The sequence below is a fragment of the Tachysurus vachellii genome, chromosome 17 (genome assembly GCF_030014155.1).
Source record: "Tachysurus vachellii isolate PV-2020 chromosome 17, HZAU_Pvac_v1, whole genome shotgun sequence".
Taxonomy (NCBI): Eukaryota; Metazoa; Chordata; class Actinopteri; order Siluriformes; family Bagridae; genus Tachysurus; species Tachysurus vachellii.
The window spans coordinates 8,141,433-8,168,029 of NC_083476.1; the positions used below are offsets into that span (position 1 = coordinate 8,141,433).

The 26,597-nt window shown below is 37.4% G+C and overlaps 1 protein-coding gene across 4 annotated transcripts in view; it reads left to right on the top strand.

Moving 5' to 3' along the window:
- shroom3 (shroom family member 3) overlaps window positions 1-26,597 on the top strand; it is a 74,318-nt gene that overhangs the window by 11,948 nt on the left and 35,773 nt on the right. For 2 of the 4 annotated variants that reach the window (XM_060891276.1, XM_060891277.1), the window contains exon 2: window positions 5,113-5,267. In XM_060891276.1, coding sequence (XP_060747259.1) covers window positions 5,113-5,267 — 155 coding nt within the window. Of the gene's footprint in view, window positions 1-5,112; window positions 5,268-18,762; window positions 18,929-26,597 lie in introns of those variants that run through there. The other 2 variants (XM_060891280.1, XM_060891281.1) reach the window with 1 other exon arrangement.

Genomic DNA, 26,597 nt, shown 5'->3' on the forward strand with positions numbered 1-26,597 from the left:
AATAAATATTAGCAGCAGGTGCAATCAGCAAAAATGTTGATATGATCCGTTGTAAGCAAATGAGCACGTTAGCTTGCACTCTGTAGAAAACATGGCAGAGTTTACTGAGGCGGTAGAGTTTCACATGTGCACAGCCTTGCGTATTATTCATACTGATGTTTTTCATTCCTCATTTATCATTCATATCACAAAATGAATTCTTGGACTTTTCCTATCTTTTCAGAATGTTCTAAAAACGAAATAACTTCAAGCTGCAGTCCAGCTCTCTCTTCTTTGCTCAGGCTTCTAATTATTCGAATATTCCTGATATTCTTGTCTGATAACACTCAGTATAGCTCATTTTTGTCAGAGTGTGTTCTCATAAATGACAGTGCACAGATGGAACAAAGCCTGAATAGAGGAAAGATAAAAAGAAAAAGGAAGGAAGAATATCTCAGGAAGTGAAACATAACAGGAGGCATCTTTTATAATGTGTGTTGAGAAATATCAGATCATTGGTCAGATCACTTTTTGGCATGTTGGAGGCTTGTGAATGTTTTGCAGGAGATTGGAGAACCATGTCCTGTAAGCAGTTGTTTGCTGGACACTTCTGTTTCTCTTAAGGCTAGAGGGCAGTGTAGAGCTCCCTGCTTTTCCTCTGTTCACACACTATACTCCAAAATGCTAGCTAACATTTTTCTTGTGGTTTGAAAATATCACATGATGTATTACGGTATATTCTTATACTTACATGAAAATGGTGTTTCTTTGGTAGATAATGTTTCTATATTTTTACCTGAAACATTTTGGGAAGGATAAACCTTGGGAGAGATTTGAAAAAAACTTCAGGGCTTCCAATTAGGGACAAACTGAAGTTTTATTCTTAGATTTTTATTTCTTGGTAGTAGTTGTTGTGAAAGTTGTTGCACTAAATGACAAAATTACCTTCACAGAAATAACCACCGATTTAAAAACCCATTTTGTCAAGTTTTTTTTCTTCCAGTTTGTGGCTTTCATGTATGCAAAAATTCTTTTAATCACATTTTCTGCAACTTGACAGTTTTTTACCTTTTGTACCTTTATGTGTAATAGAAGTAAAAGAGTTTTACAAAGGGGTTGAATTTAGATGGTAATTACGGTTAGGTGGTGTGAGATAAATGGTGACGTTAACGAAAAGGTGCTATAATCTCCACTAAGTTCATTCATTCATCTTCTACCGCTTATCCGAACTACCTCGGGTCACGGGGAGCCTGTGCCTATCTCAGGCGTCATCGGGCATCAAGGCAGGATACACCCTGGACGGAGTGCCAACCCATCGCAGGGCACACACACACTCTCATTCACTCACGACTCACACACTAGGGACAATTTTCCAGAGATGCCAATCAACCTACCATGCATGTCTTTGGACCGGGGGAGGAAACCGGAGTACCCGGAGGAAACCCCTGAGGCACGGGGAGAACACACACACTCCATACTCCAAACTCCACACACACAAGGTGGAGGCGGGAATCGAACCCCGACCCTGGAGGTGTGAGGCGAACATGCTAACCACTAAGCCACCGTGCCCCCCCTCCACTAAGTTATTGCAGCAAAATGTAATAGGCATGTCAAAAAAGGCAGGAAGCAAAAAACAAAATAACAAATCAGACAAACCGGAAAAGGCATAGTTACAAATGGAAGTCTTAGTGCTGATTGGACGATACATCTGTCACTTAAAATATACTGGCAGTAGGAAATTTTGTATCTATCTTTATTTCTGTGGAGTATTATGTGGAGTTCTGCGTTCACTTTAAATCTAAGGAGATATCAATTTCCATTGTCAAGCAAGAAAAGGAAGAACGTGATTTTTAAAACAAATACAGAACAGGTGCACACATTCAGGCAGTAAGCAAATGACAAAATCAAATTTTGTGCAAAAACACAAACTTCAGAACGTTGAGCTGGTTGCCATGGGAACCATGATGGGAAGAAGGAAACAATGGCCCAAAATATCTTGAGATTCTACAACATGTTCTCAGATAAATGATAGACCTCACTGCGAAAGTACTTGTGCATCTTGGACACTAAGAACATTCTTTAGTAAATAATTCTGGGAACTTGAAGAGTAGCTAGAACAGATCCCATGTATCCTTACACTGCAACACTCTAGAAGGATCCTGTGATCACTGAAGGCACTGACAGCTTAGACCACAGCAACTCGAGAATTCCAGGAACTGTTTCTTAACACAATTTTTTAGCCACAGTGCTTCTTCTAAATATGATACACTAAATGCCCTTGTCTGTGTAACAGCACTTTTAGAGACTGTTCCTTCACTAGAGATAAAGCTGGCTACTTATCTGTGTGTTTATCACTGCTCGAATGGTGCTTTAGTCACAACAAGTCTTAATGCAGGTCCCAAAAGCTTTTACTGAAATCAACTCCATTAAGGTCAGTGTAAATGTCGCATACTTTGTTTCCCGGTGGGACCGTTTGAACCGTTACACTGCATGAGTGCTTCCTGTCATTAGACTCTTTAGATAAGACAGGGGCAAAGTGGGCGTTGGACGGACGTGCCTGTTTTTGCTGATCTAAGCCCACTTTTTTTTTTTTACTTGGGATACAAAATCAGCTTGAAACGGAGCAGATTAAACTGTAAAGTTTAACACACACACTAGAGCTAAGCAGATACACACTAACCCACCTTGATAATGTGAAAACCAATAGGTTCCATTATCCAATCCAGCTAATCCAGAAATCAGTAGTTCCTTTACTGAGATCTTTTTTTTTTACACCTGCCAGGAAATTAGCATTCAGACTCTGGATAGCTAGCATGTGGACAGTATTAAATAAAAAAGAACTACGAAAAATAAAAGCACGGATATTATCAGATTATTATGCTAGTAACATGGAATTTTAATAACATGAATTTTACACATTATGTGACGTGAACGAGGAGTACGTACAAACAGTATGTTCTTCATATATCCCAGCTTTGTATGAAGTTGGTATGAGGAGAAGACAGATTTCAGGGTGCAACAGTAGCTTGAACGTCTGACCATGTGATCAGGCCTTTAAAGACAGAACCCATGAGACAAGTTACAGCAGCCATATTGTAATTTTTTCAGCAGACTCTCTGTTTTCTCTCTCAGCTTCTCAAACCAAAAAGCAGGAGTCACGCTAACATCTACCCTAAACATTTTCCCACGGTAGAAAACTTTTTTAAATATTAAATAAATATCTACTTACTATAGTGTCACCATGTCAATGGGTTTTTCTTTGTTACATATAACCTTTCCTTTTTTTTTTTTAAATTATGGTTACTGGCGGTCCAGTGGCATGATCCTGCGCTCTCACTGCCATAGACAGGGGCCGATTCCCCAGCAGGGAACCAACCCACCCCATGAAAGGCTATCTCTCAGTGCTGGTCCCTAGCCTGGATAAAATGGGAGGGTTGCATTAGAGTAAAATCTGTGCCAAAATGAAAATATGTGGATCTGCTGTGTTGACCCAGATTAGGGAGCAGCAGACAGACAACAATGTGGTGTATTATTTGGATAGTTAGGGAGGGATATTGGTTATATATTATTGCGTTGCTGACTGTTCACAACATGGCCAAGTAATTTGTCCTAGAAGATCCTCAGTCATGGTTTGCCTGTTAGATAGCTTGTTAACTAGTTTATAAGGGTTTTTTACGTTCCTCTCTTGCATTCCTAAGGTGCATCTGGTAAAATTCTTACTTTTCATATTTATCTGCAATATTTAATCTGATAAGCTTTTGTAATTTAAGTTAGAAGTTCATAAAAAAGTATAATTAGCCATGTCTGCTGTTGATGTCTCTAACTCCACTGTAGCAATCATTTCAGTGGGACTGTTACTAGCGCTGGAATGTTATGTCTGACGCAGGCAAGTGGAAAATGTGAAATATTGCAGTGTGCTTATTTTAAATATAAGCACTCTTGGAACACTTGTAGATCAAATTAACGGACTGGAACTAATTGTTGTATTAACGGAAATAACCTGGTGTTATGAAACAGAGTGAAACGGTGTGCTGCTACCCCTGGGTGTGTTATTTTTATACAACCAGATATACTGAAGTCTGTTATTTCACTTATACTACAGCAACAATCATGGCCTCCCTGTGCTATGCTTTCCAAAACACACACGTTGCTACATTCACAGTCACTGGACATCTAAACATGCACACCTATACCTAATCACACTTGTCGCTATATAACAGACTCACAAACAACTACTCAATACAATCTCCATGTTTCTGTGCCCTTTTCTCCATGTTGCTGCCTCTGTAACGATTAGATTTATTGATAAAACTGAGCAGTTAAAGGCTTTGCTCAAGGGCCCAGCCGTGGCATCTTGGTGGGCCTGGGATTCAAACTCACAATCAACTGATCAGCTGTCCAAGCTAGTTTCAGCTATTTATGTTATAGCTGCGATAATCTGTCCTTCCCTCACCAGCTCCGCTAAAACAGGAAGTGTAAACTCCTCTGTCCTGAAGACTTTCTTGTGCTAGGATACTTTGTAAACACTGTGACTTTTACGATGTACTTTCAACTAAAACCTCCTCCACAAGCGAAATAAATGTCTCTGCTACGCCAATGACTAAACATTTTGTGTTGTAAAGGTGAACATGTTTATCAAAACTCTTTATTATTAGCATTTGATTATGTGAAGCATCCACTATATAACACCATATAAATGAGCTGCTATTTGACCTCTTAGAAGGAGTGCAGTCATATTAATCTATAGGTCATGTTACAGCTGGAACTATGACTCAACCTGTGATGTTACACATAAATAATACAATCTCACATGACCAATAAGATCTGATAATTCAAGCCCACTGTGGTATGAAGAAAATTAATCACCACATTAACTGGGAATTCAAAAGCACTTTGGTTTAATGTTATTTAGCTTGCCAAATGACTACAAAGTACACAGTGTGTTGCAGTAACAGATCCCTAAAAACTCAGACGCTTAAAAGGTTGTGTGTGGGTGTGTGTGGGTGTTTGCAGCTCAAAAGAAGACATTCCTTAAAGGTTTTTGTAAGTTGTGAGTTACTAAAGTCCACAAGTCCACCTTTAGTTTCTGTATAAAAATCATTAACATTGTTTTTTTTGTGTGTGTGTGTGTAGGTAGAGGAGGGTGGAAAAGCCGGTTCTCTACAATGCCCCCTGCTGGTCGGGGATGAAGTGGTTATCATCAACGGTGTGGAGCTGACTGGATTCAGACAGGAGGCCATCTCTCTGGTCAAAGGATCCTATAAAACTCTCCAACTCACAGTGCGCAGGTCAGAAAACACACCTCCTGAGATACACACATTAAGTCTCAAATTGTCCAGCCATGAATTAATTGGTTAAAAGGCTGGATCAAGTACGAATTAAATACGTGCGATTTATGGTGACTGGCAGTAGCACATCTTGTCCTGTAGGAGGAACAGTGTGAATCGTTAATCCTCTGATCCTCTGAGAGGATGGATTGTGTGTGTGTGTGTGTGTGTGTGTGTGTGTGTGTGTGTGTGTGTGTGTGTGTGTGTGAGACAGAGCTCAACGGTAACAGGAAGTATGTAATTAAGGCCAATGAAATTGACACCGCTAACACTCAAACACACACACAACACACACACACACAGTCACAGTGTATGGCACTCAGATTTAAAACAATACATGTTCTGATTGGTGTAAGGGACTCGTTAAGGTATTTTGATTATAAGCAAAGGGTGGTTTTAATGATGTTCTGATTAATCGATGGAGCTATGAATTTTTAAGACCATTTTGATGAGGTTTCTTAAGGTGTCCTGACATTATTAAAGCATCCTGGTTGGTGAAAACTGCTTATTATTTTTAATGCTACATTCGACTAACAGTTGTAGCTCCTAATTTCTTACCAATAAAAATTAAACAAAATGGTCCTTCAGTTCATAATTCCTGCTTCTGAAAGCTGGATAGTCTCCTCAACCTCGAGTTTAACAAGTATTGTTAAATCACGAGTTTAAATCAACATGGCTGCTCATAGCATAGGAAATAAACAAAGGAACACATCTTACCTTTAAATAAGTTATAGGTATTTGCTTTAGATAACTCAACATACAGACATAGTCTAGTCTAAAATGTCTCACTGATTTGAGGAGGTAAATATGCTTCACTCATCAAACTATGTCAGTTTTTCCCACTTTGTAGCTCCAACACATGACTAAGGTTCAACAAAACTGAAATGATGTACTTTCCATAACTGCAGCTTGAGGTGCAGCTTTTAAATTGTTCTGATTGGTGGACAGTTTTAAGACTTGCGTTTCTCTGACCTTTTGATTGGTGGAAATGTCTGTGACTGTTCAGTGATTTAAGTGAATTGTCATTGAAGACATTTGGGATCAGAGATCATGGGTGCATAATTCACACAATGACACAATCTTCACACACACAGGACATTTCCCACACAGCCCTTCTTCAGCTATCTCTATTACACACACTCAGAGACATGACCTTTCTCAGGCTTAGTAACATAATTATGAAGGCAGGCATTGTGTGACACCTGTGTGGCTGTGTAAAGGGGGTGGAGGTGGGGGAGCGGAATGAAAGAACAACAGAGAGGAACTGAGAGGATGAGAAAACATGGCTGGTGACCATCCTGAAGAGATTAAGTGTAGACGGAGCTCTAACTTGCTCATCTTCTACACAGTAACCACTCGATATTGGTCAGTGTTACAGTGGATACAGAGTTTATAACAGGAGTCTATCAGACTGGGAACAAGACAGATGGATTAAAAAAATCGAGAATTATTTTGACAAAATGACATATAATGATGTTAGGCAATTATGAATTGAAACGGTGATACAAGAAAAATACAATAAATTGCATAATGTGACAGTACTACATTTTTAGCATTAGGCAGACTTACATTTTTATAAAACTGAGGAATTTTACACAACAAAAACTTGAGGGCATGCTCAGGGCCCCAGCAGTGGCAGCTTGGGGTTCAAACTCACAACCTCCTGATCAGCAGGCAAACACCTTACCCACTAGGCTACTGACCAGAATATGTGTTTATTGTTAGAAGTAGAAGTAGTAGAAAAAGTACTAGTAGCAGTAGAAGTAGAACTTGTAGAATACCGTCTTTGAACTGTAATGAACTCAGAAATTACACTGACCAATTAGTTCCTCAGGGGCTCTTGGTTGCACAATTCCACTGGACTATAAACCATTGTAGAAAGGACATTATTACATTTACATTATTTACAGTCCAGTGTCACCCAAATGAGCATGAGGTTCTCTTCTGAGCCTGGTTCCTCTCAAGGTTTCTTTCTCATATCATCTCAGGGAGTTTTTCCCTTGCTACTGTTGCTTGAGGCTTGCTCATTAGGGATAAATATTAATTTTATTTTTAACTTTATACTTTTTATTTCTGTAAAGTATAGGGTTGAGACAATGTCTATTGGTAAAAGCTATAATAAATAAATTGAATTGAATTAAATAGAATAATAATTTAATAGAAGTAGTAGTAAAAGTAGAAGTAGTAGTAGTAAAAAGTAGTAATGGTAGAAGTAGAAGTGGTAGTGAAACTAAAAGAGGTAGTAGCAGTAAAAAGGAGGTGCCAACTCCATGTGGTCTTTGAGGACAACAACCTCCTCATCAATACACAATTGTTGGACTGTATATTTATAATCACACCCTCTACTGTCACCCAAATGAGGATGGGTTCCCTTTTGAGTCTGGTTTCTCTCAAGGTTTCTTCATCTTCCATTTAAGGGAGTTTTTCCTTGCCACAGTCACCTCACTCACCTCAGACTTGTTCATTGGGGATAAATACAATCACGTTTAAATACTGTATAAGTCTAATATAAATATATGTATTATATTAACCTTTGTATAATATTACATTTCTTTTATTATGAGTCTTATGCTTTGTAAAGCTGCTTTGAGAGAAAATGTCCACTGTTAAATGTGCTATAGATTAAAAAAAAAATATGTGAATTGAATTGAATTAAAAAGTAGTAGTGGTAGAAGTAGAAGTAGTGAAAATAGTCAAATTAGAAGTAGAAGTCGTAAAAATTAGTAGTGGTAGAAGTGGTAGCAGCAGTAGCATTTGTCCTGCACTGGTATAGTAATAAACATCATTGAGTGTGATGTAGTAGATCCTTGGTTCAAGTCTGTATTCTATTTTATTATGTTTTATTCTTATGTTTTATTTTTATAACATGGACGATCGTAAGAAGATTTCTCTGCATGTCGCATGTGTCTAATCAAAAATTTAAATTTTACCTTTAGTATGAAGGCAATTTGGATATAATCCATCCACCATGTTGGCAATGTGATGTGACATCAGATTAACCAAACTTAGAGATTTTTTGCTCAAAACCTCAAACTTTTTTTTTTCCTCATTTGAACCTTCAACAAGTTAACAATTTACTCAGGTATTGTTAAACAAGTACAGTTTAACCACAAGAAATATGTTTAATGCCTATAGCACCTACAGGTATTTCTCACCTACTGTATAATGAATATTAGGGTAGTAGGGATATTTGGACGCAGCCTTCGTCTATAAGGAAGACTTTAGATTCTCACAATATAAATTACGTTAAGTACAATCCTGTGACATTCCTGGGAAATGATCAGCATGTATGAAGAGCAGTACCAGGAAAGATGCACTGTAAATCATTTAACACTGTCAAGCAATGAGTGCAGGAAAGGAACCAGTATGGGAAGAAGAAAAACAGCAGAAATGTATAGTTAATGGGACACAGTCATTACAAGTTCCACATGTAAATCTATAGATAAGTGTAGGAGATGATGTAAGTGATAAATTTCACAAAACTACAGCGTATATGTAGGATGTTTTATACATCACATGCTGTGTGATGGCGATTTTCAAAGAAAATACTGTTTAAACACAAAACCCAAACAACTGGCCACATTTATTAAATTGGATACAAACTGGATTCATTAATTGCAGGAGTGAGGGTTATTTATGGTATTTTGTATTCATGAAAATGCCATTAGTTTAAAAAAAAACAACAATATCCTATAAGAGCTCCTGAGTTCAATTCAATTCAATTCAAGTTTATTTGTATAGCGCTTTTTACAATGGACATTGTCTCAAAGCAGCTTTACAGAACGTAAACATAGAACAGAAGATAAGCATAAGGAGTAATATAGAGAATTAATATAATAAAAATTCAAAATTCAAAATATATATAGTTCACAGTGTGTGTGTACGTGTGTATGTATATGTGTTTATCCCCAATGAGCAAGTCTGAGGTGACTCAGGCAGCAGTGGCAAAGAAAAACTCCCTTAGATTGATAAAGGAAGAAACCTTGAGAGGAACCAGACTCAAAGGGGAACCCATCCTCATATGGGTGACACTAGATGGTGTGATTCCAAATATACAATCAGATAAATGTTGTATTGGTGTAGGGATCTCATGGAGTTCAGATCTCCTCTTAGTATCACAGAGTCCAACTGGAGCTGGTAGATCTGTAGATGTTTTCTTCAGGATTCTCGCAGAGTCGGCCTCATCTAAGCGGAAACCAAAAACTTCATTGCACGGAAGACGATCGGAGCTGGTGCAATGTCTGGGTGTCTCGGCATGGGTTGAAAAAGAGAAGAGCAGTGCAAAGGGAGTAACATATCTGCTGTTCATAAAAATGTGCAGGTCTAGTGGAATAGTACAATATAATATAACGGGATGTGTTATGTGTACACCTGACTAAAGAGATGGGTTTTTAGTCTTACCTTTAAACTGGGAAAGTGTGTCTGAGCCCCGAACACTATCAGGAAGACTATTCCAGAGTTTGGGAGCTAAATAAGAAAACGCTCTACCGCCTTTAGTAGACTTAGATATTCTGGGAACTACCAGAAGTCCTGAGTTTTGTGATCTCAGAGAGCGTGAAGGATTGTATCGTGTTAGAAGACTAGTTAGGTACATGGGAGCTAAACCATTAAGAGCCTTGTACGTAAGTAGCAGCAGTTTGTAATCAATTCTAAACTTAACAGGTAGCCAGTGTAGAGATGATAAAATTGGGGTTATATGGTCATACTTTCTTGTCCTAGTGAGAACTCTGGCAGCTGCATTTTGGACTAACTGTAGCCTATTTATTAAAGATGCAGGACAACCACCTAGTAATGCATTACAATAGTCCAGTCTAGAGGTCATGAAAGCATGAACTAGTTTCTCAGCATCTGATAGAGACAGGATGTTTCTCAGCTTGGCAATATTTCTAAGGTGAAAGAAGGCTGTTTTTGTGGTTTGGGCGATATGATTTTCAAAGGACAAGTTGCTGTCTAATATAATACCCAGGTCTTTCACTGTCGAGCTACTAGTAACAGTACATCCCTCTAATTGGAAGTTACATTGTGAGAGTTTCTGTGTACTGGTTTTTGGACCTATAATTCTGTCTTATCAGAGTTTAATAACAGAAAGTTACAGCTCATCCAGTCTTTTATCTCTCTAAGGCATTGAGTTAATTTGGACACTTTAGCTATTTCATCTGGTTTTGATGAGATATATAACTGTGTGTCATCAGCATAGCAATGGAAACTAATCCCATGTCTTCTAATAATGTTCCCTAATGGAAGCATGTATATCGAGAAGAGCAGAGGTCCTAGAACTGATCCTTGAGGGACCCCATAATTAACTAGTAGTAAACTGGAGGGTTCACCAAAATGGTATCGATCAGACAGGTAGGATCTAAACCAACTTAAAGCTTGTCCATGAATACCTGTGTAATTTTGTAGACGATCTAGGAGGATGTTGTGATCTATAGTGTCGAATGCAGCACTAAGGTCAAGTAGGACTAATAGGGACATACGGTCTTGGTCCGAAGCTAAGAACAGGTCATTTGTGACTTTCACAAGTGCAGTTTCTGTGCTATGGTGGGGCCTGAAACCTGACTGAAACTCTTCGAGGATATTGTTCTCCTGTAAGAAGGAGCTCATTTGAACAGACACAACCTTTTGAAGTATTTTAGACATAAATGGGAAGTGTGAAATAGGTCTGTAATTTGATAGTTCATTTGGATCTAAATTGGGTTTTTTGATGAGTGGCCTAGTAACTGCAAACTTGAAAGACTTAGGGACGTAACCTAAAGATAGTGAGGAGTTAATAATATTAAGAAGAGGCTCACCAGCTTTATTTAACACTTCTTTCAGTAGTTTAGTTGGAATGGGGTCTAGTGAACAAGTTGTTGATTTAGCTGTGGTAATAAGCTTAACTAACTCTTCCTGTCCTGTACTTGTAAAGCAATGTAGTTTTGTGTCTAGCACCTTAGGTGAGACTGGGTCACTAGAAGCTCTCATATGTTGAGTGTCACCTATTTTACTCCTGATACTTTCGATTTTATCAGTGAAGAATCTCATAAAATCTGCACTACTGAGTATGAGTACGATTTAATGTACAGATTATGTAGTGAAGATTAAATAGCTTTATCATTTTGATTACTTAAATTGAATATTTTGTGAAACTTGTCAAACAAATCCACAATTTGGGATAAATATAATGAGTGATTCAATTAGAACAAAAGAAATGGCACAATATAAATGGAAAAAAGTTTAACACCTATCTAAGGTAGATGACTCGCTGCAGTGTCTGAGCCCTGCAAAAGATGTGAAGCTTTTAGGAGGACTTCTTTCACCCTTTAATCATAATCAGCTGAGAAAGCAGTGATTCTGACCCTTTCTGCTTGATTTGCTTGATTTGCCTTGATCTATCCTGATGCCCTTCCTCTGGTTAGATTTTTCATCACTTGGAAACTGCCCATTGCTATCCCTCATGGATGGCCTAAAGATAAATAAGATTATTGTATCATTTAGAATCCAGAAGGCTTCTACATCCCCAATGCAAGCCTGGATGCATGACGCATCACACATCTATATCGTTCTTCCCCAAACTGTTGCCACAGCATTAGAAGCACTCAGTTGGGAGTCACTTCATATGCCATAGTATTGCATTGTCTCTTCAGTGGGACTAAGGGGTCAAAACCTGTTAATACTGCAATTGGCCCTTTGCATAATGCAATGTCCATGAAGACATGGAGTGGAAGAACTTGAATGGCCTGCACAGATCTCTGACCTTAACAATGAACACTTTTTGGATGAACTGGAATGAAGGCTTCCTTGCTCGACATCAGCAACTGATCTCGCTAATGTTCTTGTAGCTGAATGAACACAAATCCACACAGGCACACTTCAAAATCTAGTGGAAAGCCTTCCTAGAATAGCGGAGGTTATTATAACCATAAAAGCGGGCATATGGTATGGGATGTAAAAAACAGGACAGGTGTTCACAAACTTTTGCCATACAGTGTATTTTCCTATTTTCACCGGAATATGGATGATGGATGTAGGTTTAGATCCCAAATAGGCAACTCAGATATACCAATGGCAAAGAAAACTGAGTGACACTGGATATCGGGGCTATAAATCATTATCAGTATGCAGGTGCAGAAGAGGTTATCTAATACAGTATATACATTTTGAAAGATTATCCACAGAGAAAAGAGTCAGGTTGTCTTTTTGGAAATCGTAATGATGTCCATGTGGGACGGTCCACAGCAGCAGAGAGTGGATTACAAGCATCTGGATATAGAGGAACACACTCCAGAGAAATTAGGCTTAAGAACTGATTTAGATATTTATGTAGTCTAACCTGCTTCTGAGGCCAAAAACAGAAATACATGCTCAGACAGTCTAACACGAAAAACCATCATGCAACTTTGGATGCCATTCATTCATGTACAGGTGTGTCTGAAACACAAGACAGCTGCCTTGATGCCTGGCTGTCTCATAAGTTAGCTGTGTTATGACACAGTGCTTAAAAATTTAAGAAGTTGTCTGTAAGAAAACTCTTTGAGACCAACGTCGATAGCTTGCTACCTTAAAGCTCACTGAGAATAAAGTATCTTTGGAAAAATTTAGAGTGAATACACACGTGGACAAAATTGTTGGTACCCTTCAGTCAATGGTCACAGAAAAAACTTTAATCTGACAAAAGTAATAATAAATAAAAATTCTATACACCCTTCAAACCGGAAACAACTGGAGCAGTTTGCTCATGAGGAGTGGCCAAAAATACCTGCTAAGAGGTGCAGAAGTCTCATTGACAGTTACAGGAATCGTCTGATTGCAGTGATTGCCTCAAAAGGTTGTGCAACAAAATATTAAGTTAGGGGTACCGTCATTTTTGTCTAGGCCTGTTCCATGAGTATATTTTTTTAAATAATTCAGTTGAAGCATGGTTGAAAAGCAATGTCTGACTTTCATTGGTTACCATTCATAAATTTTTTATTTATTATAACTTTTGTCAGATTAAAGTTTTTTCTGTGACCATTGTGAGTTTTTCTTTCAGTGACCGAAGGGCACCAACAATTTTGTCCACGTGTGTATATGAAGTAAAGTAAATACTAGAAGAAAAACTAAAAAAAACTATACTACAATTATTTCTGTATCAATTCAAACTGCTCCCTCTACCCCTTTATGTTATTAACAGACTGGATTGTGGGAAATGTGGGATATGTCAGTGAACTACATGTGTATGCTGTATTTAAAATGAACCAGATGAACGCACCATAGAAGGCAAACATTCGATTTGGACATGATTCATGATTTGTGACATGTGTTTTACTTTTTAGGCACACCCTATACAGTATGTGTCGTTTGAAAAGTTTAACCCCTGAAACTCTTATTATTAATTGATTTATCTTAAAGCACATTATTCACTAACTACTATGCATTTATGCATGCACCATGTGGCTCATGAATCAAAAAGAAAAATCAGAATAAGGGCATTTTTGTCTGATAATCTAGAATAAAAATCAGAAATTATTCAAATTATTATTACCTTTTTGTTCAGTGGCACAAGTTATAACTATCTAAAAGCATCCATTAACAGTATTGACAGATTAAAGAAAAAAAACAAAGAAATCTTACTTGAGCTACATACAGACAGACAGATTCTAAGCTTTTAACTTGTGTATGAAACCTCTGGAAACAATTTTCATCATTGGAGTTTTAGAAAATGTACTTAAATACTTAAACATTTAAAATTAGATTTGGAAAGTATTTTTATTATTAGATTTATTTAACATTTTAACATCAGCAGTTAAATGATTAGCCCACTAATGACACAAAGGTCTTAAGTATGGTAATGTGTGCAGGGTGTGAAGTGTTTGTGTGTGTGTGTTTGTGTGTTTGGGGGGGGGGGGGGATTTGGGTGTGTATGTGTGCGCAGAAGTAGTAAAAACATTACACTCAGGAATAAATATTTAACAGTGCCTCTTATATCTGCCATCTGCCCAGCATCTCTGTCTCTCCTTTCCTCTCTCTATTTCCTCCTCACACTTCTCTCCTTCTCACTATTCCTTTATTTTTGGTTATGGCTAACAAGACAATACATTATAACACACATATGCCATGTAGCTCCTGCATGCCGTGTGTGTGTGTGTGTGTGTGTTTGAACAGAACATAAAACTACTGTTATGCCCATATTATTGGTGATATTATAACTGATCTTTTTTCATTATTTAGTCATTAATTTAACTCTTTACAGAAAGAGTTTTTTTTTACTTTAAGAGACAAAGTGAGAGAAAAAAGTGTGACATAATGTAAACAATATGGCCACTGAATGGCTTCATTCTATTCTATTCAAAGTGAGAGATAAAAGTACAGAAAGACAAACAGAGCTGGGAACTAAGCTGAATGATGTCGGACCGGTTGATTGTTTGTCTTGGTATTTTGGTTTGTGTTCTGCAGAAGAACATGGATTACTTCCAGCTCAACACTACAACACATCAGCAGTATGCAGCGACACATATAATCATATTACACATGCACAATATTAGGACAAAGCAACATCACAACGACTCCAGAGAACAACACCACATAACTCCACTTCACCCCACAAACACAGCATCAAAGGTAGAATTTAATAGTGCCCAGTTTTTAGGCTGCTAACTTTAAAAGCACAACTAGTTATCAGCCCCAGGGTTGTGACTCACCACCCCAAGAGTCACACCAGTGAAAACATGGCCAGAGATCTAATATGTACTTAACCATGTTTAACTGGGTTACATTCTAATGTAAAGCTTTTGTTTCATTAGGTGATGCCGAGAGTCAAAATAAACCATGCAAAACTACACTGTTTTGTTAGAAAGTTTTAGTTATTGTACTATTATAGAGCTGAAAGTTTTAATTAAACAAAAGCATACAGTGGCTTAATGGTTCACATGTTTGCCACAACACCATATCCTATCAAATCAGATTTGTGTAACAGTACATGCCTAATGAATATACATGAATATAGCTTCTGGATGTATTTGACATCAGTAGATTAATTTCTGCTTTTATTTCCTGATATTTACATCTAAATTTGTTAAACAAATCTGTATTGGAACAGAACAATACAAAGTATGGTAAAGTAAATAACACTTTTTATTGGTTGAATTTCTCTTACTTGCAAATAAGTAAATGAGCCAATCCATGACCTACAGTCAGGATGTTTCTATAGACACCTGAATTCATTGTTATACAGACTGTCATTATATACATCATCAATAATGATTAGGTCTGTTCCAGAAGCAGCCAATCAAGCCCAATCTATGACACTACCTCCAGTGTGAGATAATGTGGTAGCTAAGTTGCTGTTCTACCAATAGGAAGGTCATGAATTCAAACCACAGGTCCACCAAGCTGCCCCTGAGCAAGGCCATTAACCCTCAGTTGCTCAGTTGTAAAAAAATGTATGTCGCTCTGGATAAGGTTGTCTGGAAAATTCCGTAAATGTAAACAATGAGCTCATATGTTCTGGATCATGAGCACGTTGGCCTTTTCATCACTTTGGTAGAATTAATCTTGATTCCATTCATTTTGTGGTTCTCTGTATTTTTTTGAGAAATCCAGTCTGGTCTTCTGAGTCTTACGACTGATGAGTGGTGTACTGTACATCTTGGTTCCTCCAGGTTCACATGTTCATGACACTGACAATCAGAATGAGGAAAAAAATTTCTCTCATTGATTTTGACAATGTAAACATTGCCTGAAGCTGCTGACATGGACCTGCTTGTGAATGTAAAATTATCTGTATGTATTTGCATAGGTGTAGCAAACCTGTTTACGCCTGTTTACAAAACACAGACTGGTACCCCGACCCACCCTCACCCACACACACACACACACACACACACACACACACACACACACACACACACACAGTTACATTGAATGTAGCTTGTGTGTTCTCATGTCCACACTCTAAATGTTTCTCCAGTCCTATTCACCTGTTCATTAATCACTAAGAAGAGATGTTTACTCATATCTATGCACTTTCTCTTTCTCATTCATCTCTATTTCCTATCTGCTTTTTGCAGCTAGGTATATTACTTTCCCCTGGTGTATTATGTATGAGAGTAGTTTTTGTGTACTTAAAAGCAGAGACATCATTCATGAAATTAGATTCATATTGCTCTTATTGTCTCTTGTCCAAATGTCCACAGCTAATGAAGAACAGAAAACTGTATTTCAATTTTCAATTAAATTTATTTGTATAGCGCTTTTAACAGTGGACATTGTCTCAAAGCAGCTTTACAGAAATACTAAAACAAAGAATAAAAAAATACATTTAAAATGAAATTAATATTTATCCATAACACTTATCCTTAATGAGCAAGCTGCAGGCAACAGTGGCAAGGAACAACTCTCTGAGATGAAATCAGGAAGACATAGGCTCGGGTGGGAACCCGTCCTCATTTGTGTGATACCAGACAGTAAATAATGGAAATGTAAATAATGTCCTTTCTAAAACTGTTTATAGTCAAGTGGAAATTTCTGTATTTCCATCCAAACAATCAAATGGTCAGTGTAAGAAACTGTGAATTGTTATGTGTGCTTTCATCACTTTTATGTTCAATATCCTGAAAACAAGCACCTTGATTATGTCATCAAAAGAGCAGTCAGGGTCAGTTCTTTCATCATGCATGTACAGGCATGAACAGCGGTTCTTAATGTTTTGTTTAATTCTACTCGGGGAAAGATTTAATAATATTAAACACACCACATAGATAGAAGAACTTAGGAATTACGTGTACTGACTTCAGCTTACATAAACACTAGAACTTGAACATTTAGGCCTGGATGTGTAAACACACATAAATTGCTGCATTTAACAACTCTTTAAAAGTCTTTTCAGAAAGATCACTGTGTACATCCAGAGACAAAAGGGCAGGTGCTCAGGGAACCGCATTTACCACACAGGGTACGGTAAAGACACATAATAAATCTATTAGCTAGCCTACCAGGCAAGTGTGAACACCAGTGTACTTTCACAATTTCAATACAATTCACTGGAGTTTAGTTTGTATGAAGTGCTTTGAAGTCTCTATCAATGAATACATAGTGTATAGTGTATAGTATGCTATTACGGACACAGCTTTAGATAATCCTCGTGATGGAATTTAAATTTAAATGAATTCAAATGGGCAAAATGATGTGCTTGAATTTAGTTTCATTTCATATAAATAAAATTGGCCTAACATCTAACCTTAATCTAGCCTATAATCACAGTGTGACAATGTTATCAGCTCCTTGCCAATTAGATATGGACATGGTAAAGATATAATTCTAATTGGCTCAAACGATTCCTTGGACAAGGACATGATATAAGTGATCTTTAGTCCCTATCTGCCATTCATTCCCATTTTTTGCAAATTATGAAAAAACTCTTATCCTGTCATATATTCCCTTTCATTAAAAATCAAATCAAATCAAATTTTATTTGTCACATACATGTACATACAGAGTATGACATGCAGTGAAATGCTTTTTGCATCTGTCCGGTAAATTATGTGTATATTGTTAAGCTCAGAAGGAAGTAACAGAGATCATTGGTTCCTCTACTGAGTGGTAATAACTAATAGAGATCGCTTGAGCTCCAGAGTCAACCTGAATCAGTGTTTGAATCTCTTCATCTGGATTAACGCACAATACTTGACCCAATTGTTTTGCTGCACACCTATTTTGTGTTTAGTCCTGATTAGTACCCTATATACAGTAAACTCTTCATTTCTTCTGTTGCTGAACATTTTGCTTGTTTTTCCATGAACAATACACCTCCATTACCTTGACTAACCTTGTCTTTTGTTTTGTGTTTTAGTTTAAAGTAAAATTATGCCTGCATTTATATCTTACTCCTGGGATCAGCATGACATTACTGTTGCTCATGGAAACACACAAAAAAAACAACAACACTGTATAAAACAGACCCACAATAGAGAAAACAGTACTACCTGTACATATATGGCGACAACCACAAGTGACAAACTATAAATGGATATGAATATAGAATTTAGTTAGAATGTCATAAGAGTTGAGATTTTGCAAACAGGAAACCATTTTGATATTCAAGTCCTCACAAGGCTGACTAGTACCCGTGATGAATACAAGGGTGTATATATACTAAAAAGAAAATCTCAGGTGATGCAGACTAAACACAATGAGGTTAAAGACACAATCATTTTGTATAAAAAGGGCAAGCAGGAGGCAAAACAAAAGTTTTTCTAAACAAGCAGAAATGGGGTTTGTTTTCTCCACCTATTAAAGTGTAATAATGTAAGCCTGCCGAGAATGAAAATAGGTGATGGAGAAGAAGGAAGTGGAGAAAAGGATAGAGAGATGTGTAACCTGCCCTGTGACATCATCAACATGGTTTCCATTCATGCATGCTGATTGGCTAGGGGGAGGGAAGTAATTTGATTCCTTTCTCAATCCACTGTGTTTGGGGATAGAAAGGTAGAGAGAAAGAGAGAGAGAAAGAAACAGAGGAAGAATGAGCAGCAGTTGGAGGTCTGTGTAATTGCCTGGTGGTTTAGAGTTCACTCTGCAGCTGATTTGTTGTTTGTGGATCACATTTTGGTTTTAAGGTAAAACAATAAAAGGAGCACCACTCCCTGAGACACCTGATCTGAGAGGTAGGCATATTCACCTGTTCAGGTGAAACCTCTCTCTCTTTCTCTCTCTCTCACACACACACACACACACACACAGTATCCACTCATGCTTAGATACATGCACAAACGTTTACGTGTGTAAACGTGCAAAAGGTCTACTATTATTTTTAAATATTTTTTGCAGAACTGCTACACAGAGTAATGCTGAAAAAGTTATATATGATGTTATTGTTGCCCCAATAATCACTGCATTAATGTAACACATATGATTAGTCTTAATAGAAAAGTGGCAGCAGTACAAAGCATAAAATTGCACAAAGTGCTTGAGTTATTGTTCACTTCAAAACTTTAGAATGAGGAAATCTCTGATCTCATGGCTGGCTTGAATATTTCAGAAACTGCTGATCACCTGGTATTTTCGCAAACAGCTGTCTCTAGAGTACAGTGATCTGTGTGGAAAACATCCAGTGAGCAGAAGTTGTGTATGCCTTGTTGACGAGAAAGGTCAGAGGAGAATGGCCAGGCTGCTTTGAGCTAACAACAAGGCTGTAATAACTCAAATAACTCTTTTCAACCACGGTGATCAGAAAACAATCTCACATGTCAAACTTTCAGGTGGATGAGCAACAACAGGAGAAAACCATGTTGGGTTTCACTCCTGTGAGCACAGAATAGCAATCTGAGGCTGCAGTGCAACAGGCGCATTGTACTGGACTGTTAAACATTTTAAAAGGACTAGACAACATTCCATCTGAAAGGCATGTCACAGGAGGACAATGTGTCCAAAATGTCTTCTCACCTCCACTGAGACTGGCTAGTAGATACATTTGAATAGATGATCACACATTTGATTATAATAGAACAGATTAGATTATCACTCTACAGTTATACAGAATGTATTAGTTTATTAGGTTTCTGATGGTCTTTTCTTATAGTAAGGTGAACGCTTTGTTCCGTTTAAAGCAACAAGTAATGAAGAAAAACGCTTCCATTTTTTATTTACTTAAGTTGTTTGTCATTTTTTTGAGTTAATTGTTGAGGTGAAGGATGTAGTGTTTATCTGCGCTAGTCGTTCGTTAAAATAGTTGAGCATGTTGGTCAATTTCATTTGCTTTTCTCTTTCAAGTCAGTGAAGTGGAGCTGTTTATACAGTATTTTTAAATGAGGTTATAACAGCTCACTTGTTGGAGAAAACTCATACATCCATTCAGTTTTAATGGAAGGCTGAGAAACGTTTAAAAATCGTGTTTTCCAATGAATGTATCTGATTACTTGTTGTGATTCTTGAAGCAGAACCTCAGTCACAAGGTGCCATTATTATATATAAACAGACAACAAAAAACCATGCGTGTGCACACATCTTGCCATGATGTTTACTACCCGCACCCATGTTTAATGGATTTGTAAGCTCTTACTACTGTCTCTGAAAGCTTGGGTCTTTCCAAAGTTTGTTTTTGTCAGCTCTAAGGAGCAGGTCTGATGAAATATAACGATCCTTTCTACAAGCAGGAAAGGAAAATGCTGATTCAGTGTTGCGTAAAATTGTGGAATCTTCCAAGAACGGGGATTACTTCTTCGCCTGTTTCAGCTACTATGGAGTTGACATTTGGTGGAAGTCTTTCTCCTGGGTGGAGTGGTGTCTTCTGAGTGACTCCACCATGAGCTCATTCTGGCATTTTGCATATATTTTAATATATGATTAACACACATTATTATGAGGGATCTTCTTTATGTAAGTTTCTTTTTTTATTTTTGAAAAGTTTTAAATGTAACTCTTATATTAAAGGATGGATTAGTAAATCGTAGACCTGTGGGCTTTCCTCTGCCCACATACTGTGCATGGCCCAAAGCAAAGTGGCCTGACTGCCCCACCCCACACCCCATGCAAAATCGTACATACCTCTGTGCTATGCAGAACACAGTCTGATTTTTGGTGACTAGCTTCCTTTTTCTCCTCACAAACTTGCCCAACATATCATTGAGAAGTGCTGACACTATTCAGTCTTCTTTGGTCCATTTTGTGTTAAGAGTTCTAAAATTTTGTTAGAGTTACAGCCTAACTGACCATTCATTGGTTATAAATTCAAAGCCATACATTTCCATCATTTTATATGCTACTCAAATGGCTCATGCTCTAAAATAATCTTTTTCTTATCTGACTTTCTTCATGTTTAAATCTGCAAACACATGCTTGTTGTGACCCCCTGTTCCCATTTTGTTCACACTTGACCAGTAGGCCCATTGGTAGTCTGTCCCTGCTTTCATAGAATAACAAATGCTTACGTTTTCATTACTATTACTTTGTAATATTATTTTTGTAAGTATAGTACTACTTAATAACACATAAATTAATCAGCCCTTATCCTGGGAACTGAAATTCTGCAGTTCATTATCAGTTTTGTTTGTTGATATGAGTATATTTTTAACCCAAGAAAGCTTTCCAAAGGAAAACAAGCTCGTACATACAGACAGATGACCTGGATTAAACATTACCTGGGTAATACTCCAAACTATGCTTATGGGTGTGGAACTCAACAGCACTGAAGAATGTAATTGTGGCATAAATCAGTCTAGAACTCATTTCTGACCATAACAGTGTGTTCATTTAATATTAAGGTGGATTGAAGCTAAAACGTATGTTACATCACTGTTATGAGAAATAGTTATCCTTTGGGAGGTTTGGCATGGTAGTGCAGTAAGGAGGGTGCATTCTTCAGTGTATTTCCTGATATTCGTCTGTGTCACATGAAATCACAGTGAGAGATAGGTTTATATCGGCAAAACAAGGAGAGAGGAGAATGAAGAGAGAAAAAAAGGTGAAGATAGATGAGCATTAAGTATAAAGGCCATGAGAATGCTGTGCATGTGTATTTATTTTCTTTGATGACAATTACCCTTAGATTAGTATGTTTCCTGTCAGATTATTCGTTATCTCTTTAGCAAAGGACAGACCTTCTAATCCTCTAATACCGGTATTGTATTACATCAAGACTACATTTTTTACCTTATCCTGTAATCTTTTACCTTTCTTTTGTCCTCTTTTGAAATTCATCAATCATATTTATAAAGAGTCATTTTGGCGTGATGTTGGACGTGTAATGAGGAACTCCATAATGGGAAATGAATAGGATAGAAAAAATGATCTACAATACAATAATAATTTTTATGTGACTGACGGCTTTGTGTTAAACAAATTACAAATGACATACAGTGAAAATATCTATACCAGATTTAATATGTTATATATAGTGCCTTTCATACGTATTCACCCTCTGGAAATTATACATGCAGTGATTTGTATTGTTTTAACCTGATATTAAAATAGAATGTAATTACTTTGCACAATATGCCTAACAGTTGAAGTTACATTTTCCTTTAATTGTGGTACAAATGTTAATTAATCAAAGAAAACACATGTTGTTACCATAGGTATACAACCCTATAGATTAGTAATTGGTAGAAATTGGTACTGTTGGCTATAACAGAGGCCTTCTGGGATGTTTCTCTATTAGCATAGCTTTATATTTTTGGTCATTCTTCTGGGCTAAACTGCTCAAGCTTAGTCAGGCTGGATGTATACCATTGGTAAACAGCCATATTTAAGTTTTGCTACAAGTTCACAATCGTATTGAAGCCTTTCTAGATCTTGGTTTCTGTGTTGGAAGGTGAGCCTTTACCCAGTCTCAAGTTTCTGACAGACTCTAACACATGTTCTTCTAGGATTACTCATGCATCATGCCCTCAATTCTGACCAGATTCCCTTTCTCTGTTGTTGAAAAGCATCCCCACAACCAATAAAGTATTGTCTGAAATGAAGGGCAGTACAATGGCTCCAAAAGCTCCAAAAGAGGACAGAAACCTGTGTTCTTTACCACAGTGATGGGTTGGTCATCCAAAGCAGTGAATTCAGTTACCCTCTCTGTAGGATTTTTGACCTTTTCACAGTCAAGTGGAAAATTTTTCTTCCTCAGGTGTGTTGCTTTGGTGCAGTATTTGCTCGAGTTACCTGAGTGATCCTGTGTTCTGTTTAGTTTTTCGGTGATATATCAAATTGCCAATATTGAACACAGCTCTGTTGCTACCATCTTGTGAAATGCTTTCAATGCAGACACTACAAGTGGTTTAGTTCAGTTTTGGTCTCATCAGACCAGAAAACCTTTTTATGTTATATGTTTGCCGAGTTTACAACACATTATTTGATAAGCATTTTTTCATTAATATTGTTAATATGCCTGATTGCTCCCTCTGTTGGGTAGGGGGACCCAACAGAGGGAGCAATCAGGCATAGTAACAATATTGAGCAAGGCCCTTAACCCTTCCGGCTCCAGGTGTGCTGTATCGTGGCTGATTCTGCACTGTATCTGTGCTGTATCGTGGCTGACTCTGCACTCTGACCCCAACTTCCAAAGTTGGGATATGCGAAGAAAGAATTTCACTATGTTGTAATGTAAATGTGACAAAATAAGAGCTTCTTCTTATGCAATTCATTTTGCAAACTATATTGATTTTTGCCTCACTTAAATATTACGTGCGTTGTGTATGTTCCTTATATTTAATTCCAGTTAAGTTCATTTCAGTTCCAGGTTGTAACACTTGAAATTGTAAAAAAAAAAAAAAAAAACATGAAGGAGCTGAATTCTAATTCGAGGCTCTGTAAACACAGGCCATATGGACACAATGCACAGCATGCATCACCTATACAAGAACACAAGCACATAATGGGAAGAGAATAGTAGGGCTATGAATAGAAACATAATATGATTATATAATGCTTGACAAGTTGCTCAGATATGCTAGGTATGCTGCATGAGTGAATTGAGACAGTCATGAAGTCATATTTAGTGCATGTAGGTCCTAGCATAGTGCAGAAAACAAATACAGGTACTTTTATTTTAGAAGAAGAAGAAGCTTTTATTTTTGTCCTATATACATTACTGCACAGTGAACTTCTTTTTTCACATACCCCAGCTTTGGAAGTGCTAGGGCTTGAACCCTGACCTTCTGATCAACAACCCAGAGCAACCCACTGCTTTAAAATGATATGTAAAATCAAACGTTTCTCAGTTCATGTGCATTGAATATTTTATACAATACAAGTGTCTTTTGCACACTAACAACCTGTAAAGACATATAGATTTATAACAATGTGTGATAAATGGTATCTACAGATATGTCTAAATATGACAGGGTTCTGTCTCTAATAGCCGCTGTAAGATGTTCTGATGTTGAGTGCAATGTTAAAAGGTGGCCAATGCAGAGAGGGTATTTTTGGATCTTCCAGTTTAGTTCTATGACCTTTTTGGCTGTCGATAGTGATTTGTGTAGAGATGGTAGGTGCTGTTGGGGAATTTTGAAGGGATGACTGATAACCAAACATGCTTAAAATGAAAAAGTGAAATGGTCATTACAGAATATTGAACAATGAATGTCAACATGTAACAGCAGCCAATAAAAAAAAATTCCTATGTAACATGGGATGAGAGTAAAACTAGATACTACTTCATTTGGGGTTTATTTTTACAACATATACTCCGGATGTTTACCCTTATGCCTGATGTAGTGCTGTATCATGTTTATGAAGCTTTTGCTCACTATTCAGATAGACATATTTGCTCAATATATTTCTAGTGATTTGTGAAACCCTGTATATACAACAAAGGGACAATAGGAAATGATGTAATTTCCATGATTTATTCTTTGCTCCAAGCTGTAACTCTGTGGCTTTCCTGCACTGTGCACCATATCTTCCAGTCACTCGCACCATATCTACCATTTCAAAAGCGGGAGTTAAAGAATGCCCTGCACAGATGAAGTTGATGTTTATCCTGCTTTATGGGGCAAAAGAATGCTGCCGATTCACATGTGTTAAAATATTATAGGTTATGCTTGGTTAGAAGGATCAGAGGACGGCATTAATATGTCCGGTAGCATTCTATTTCCATAACAGGGTAGAGCTATGAGAAAATTGGCAGCACTGTTGTTTGTCTGACCTTGAATAGTAGCTATTTACCAGCGTTAACCCCCAAGCATCATCTCCCCATCTCTCTCTCTCTCTCTCTCTCTCTCTCTTTAAATGCCTCATCAGGTCAACATTCCAGTAACAAGTCAGGCTGGTTTTGGCCTTTTAAAGACTTTCTCTACCACATGTATGGAAAGGGTGTGTGTGTGTGTGTGTGTGTGTGTGTGTTTATGTGTGTGTGTGTTTATGTGTGTGTGTGTGTGTGTGTGTGTGTGTGTGTGTGTGTGTTTGTGTGTGTGTGTTTATGTGTGTGTGTGTGTGTGTGTTTGTGTGTGTGTGTGTGTTTGTGTGTGTGTGTGTGTTTGTGTGTGTGTGTGTTTATGTGTGTGTGTTTATGTGTGTGTGTGCGAGAGAGAGAGAGAGAGAGAGAGAGAGAGAGAAAGTAAGTACAGAAAAGGGTTTTAAAGGGCACACTTTCTTATGCTTCTCAGCATCCAGCAGTTATTTTTTTCTATTATCACAAAGGTTTTATATATTTCTTTTTTATATATAAGTCTTCAAAATGCTTTAAAGTAAAAGGTTTAATTTTGTGTAAATAATCACAACCTTTTGGATTTTTCCATTGTACTAAATAACGCACAAGAGGTAAATGTTGTGCTTTTCATGTTGTGCTTTTGTGAGTTTATTGTTTAGTATGTGCACCAAGCCTGCAGTTCTGAAAAGAAAATGAAAGTTAACATACTGCGAGTTATCACAGAAATATATTATATAACTTTTTTTAAACATTCTTTAAATGTATGCCAGAGAGCATTCAATGGTGTGTTAACATTTCCAGTAAGTTTCCCCTTGACGGCTAGTGTAACATTAGCCAACTATCTAGAAATATTTTGAGAAAGTGTCATATTAAGCTTTATATAATGGAGGAATGCTTGAATCTTCCGGTAAAAAAAAAAGTCTGTGTACCCTGTTAAAGACATTCAAAAAAAGTTATACAAAAATCTGCAATGCAAAGATAAACAAAATGTGCAAGACCCAGCCTATCCCCTATTTGCCTCCACTGTTCTGAATGTGGGGATTTGCCCATTCAGGTGAGAAAGTCTGGCGCACAATCATTGACAGCATTTGACACCCTTATTTAAAGGAACTTACATTTATATAACTGAGTAATTTAGAGTTAAGGGCCTTGCTCAAGGGACAACAGCGGCAGCTTGGTAGTGGTGGGATTTGATGGGATGTTTTGAGAAGTAATCCATCATCTTAACCACTGAGCTACTACTGCCCCTTAAGCAGTCAGCAATCAGCCTTCTGATTAATCCCAGAGGTGTCTAATGAGCTTGAGGTCAGGTCTCCATCATGATGAAACAGGTTTATTTAGCCGGCTTTCACACCGGCAGTTTAATCCAAAACATAGTTCACATAAAACACTGGTAATGTAAAAGCTGTCATGTGGACCAGGAAGTGCACCATGGTACTGAACCCGAGACTCGAGGTGGTCTTCTGAGTTTATTCTGACAGGAAATATGCTGCGATTCCTGTGAATGTGAACACACCTCATAGTAAGGTCTGCAATTTTTCAGGAAATAAAATAACCTGTACATATGTTTTAGTGGATGATGATATGTTTAGTTTTAACAGCTAATCAGAACATGTCATGAATTATGATATGCAACACACATAGAGGCAATAATCACACTGCAGCTCAGAATAGCCCCAAAAAAGTAAAAACAAACA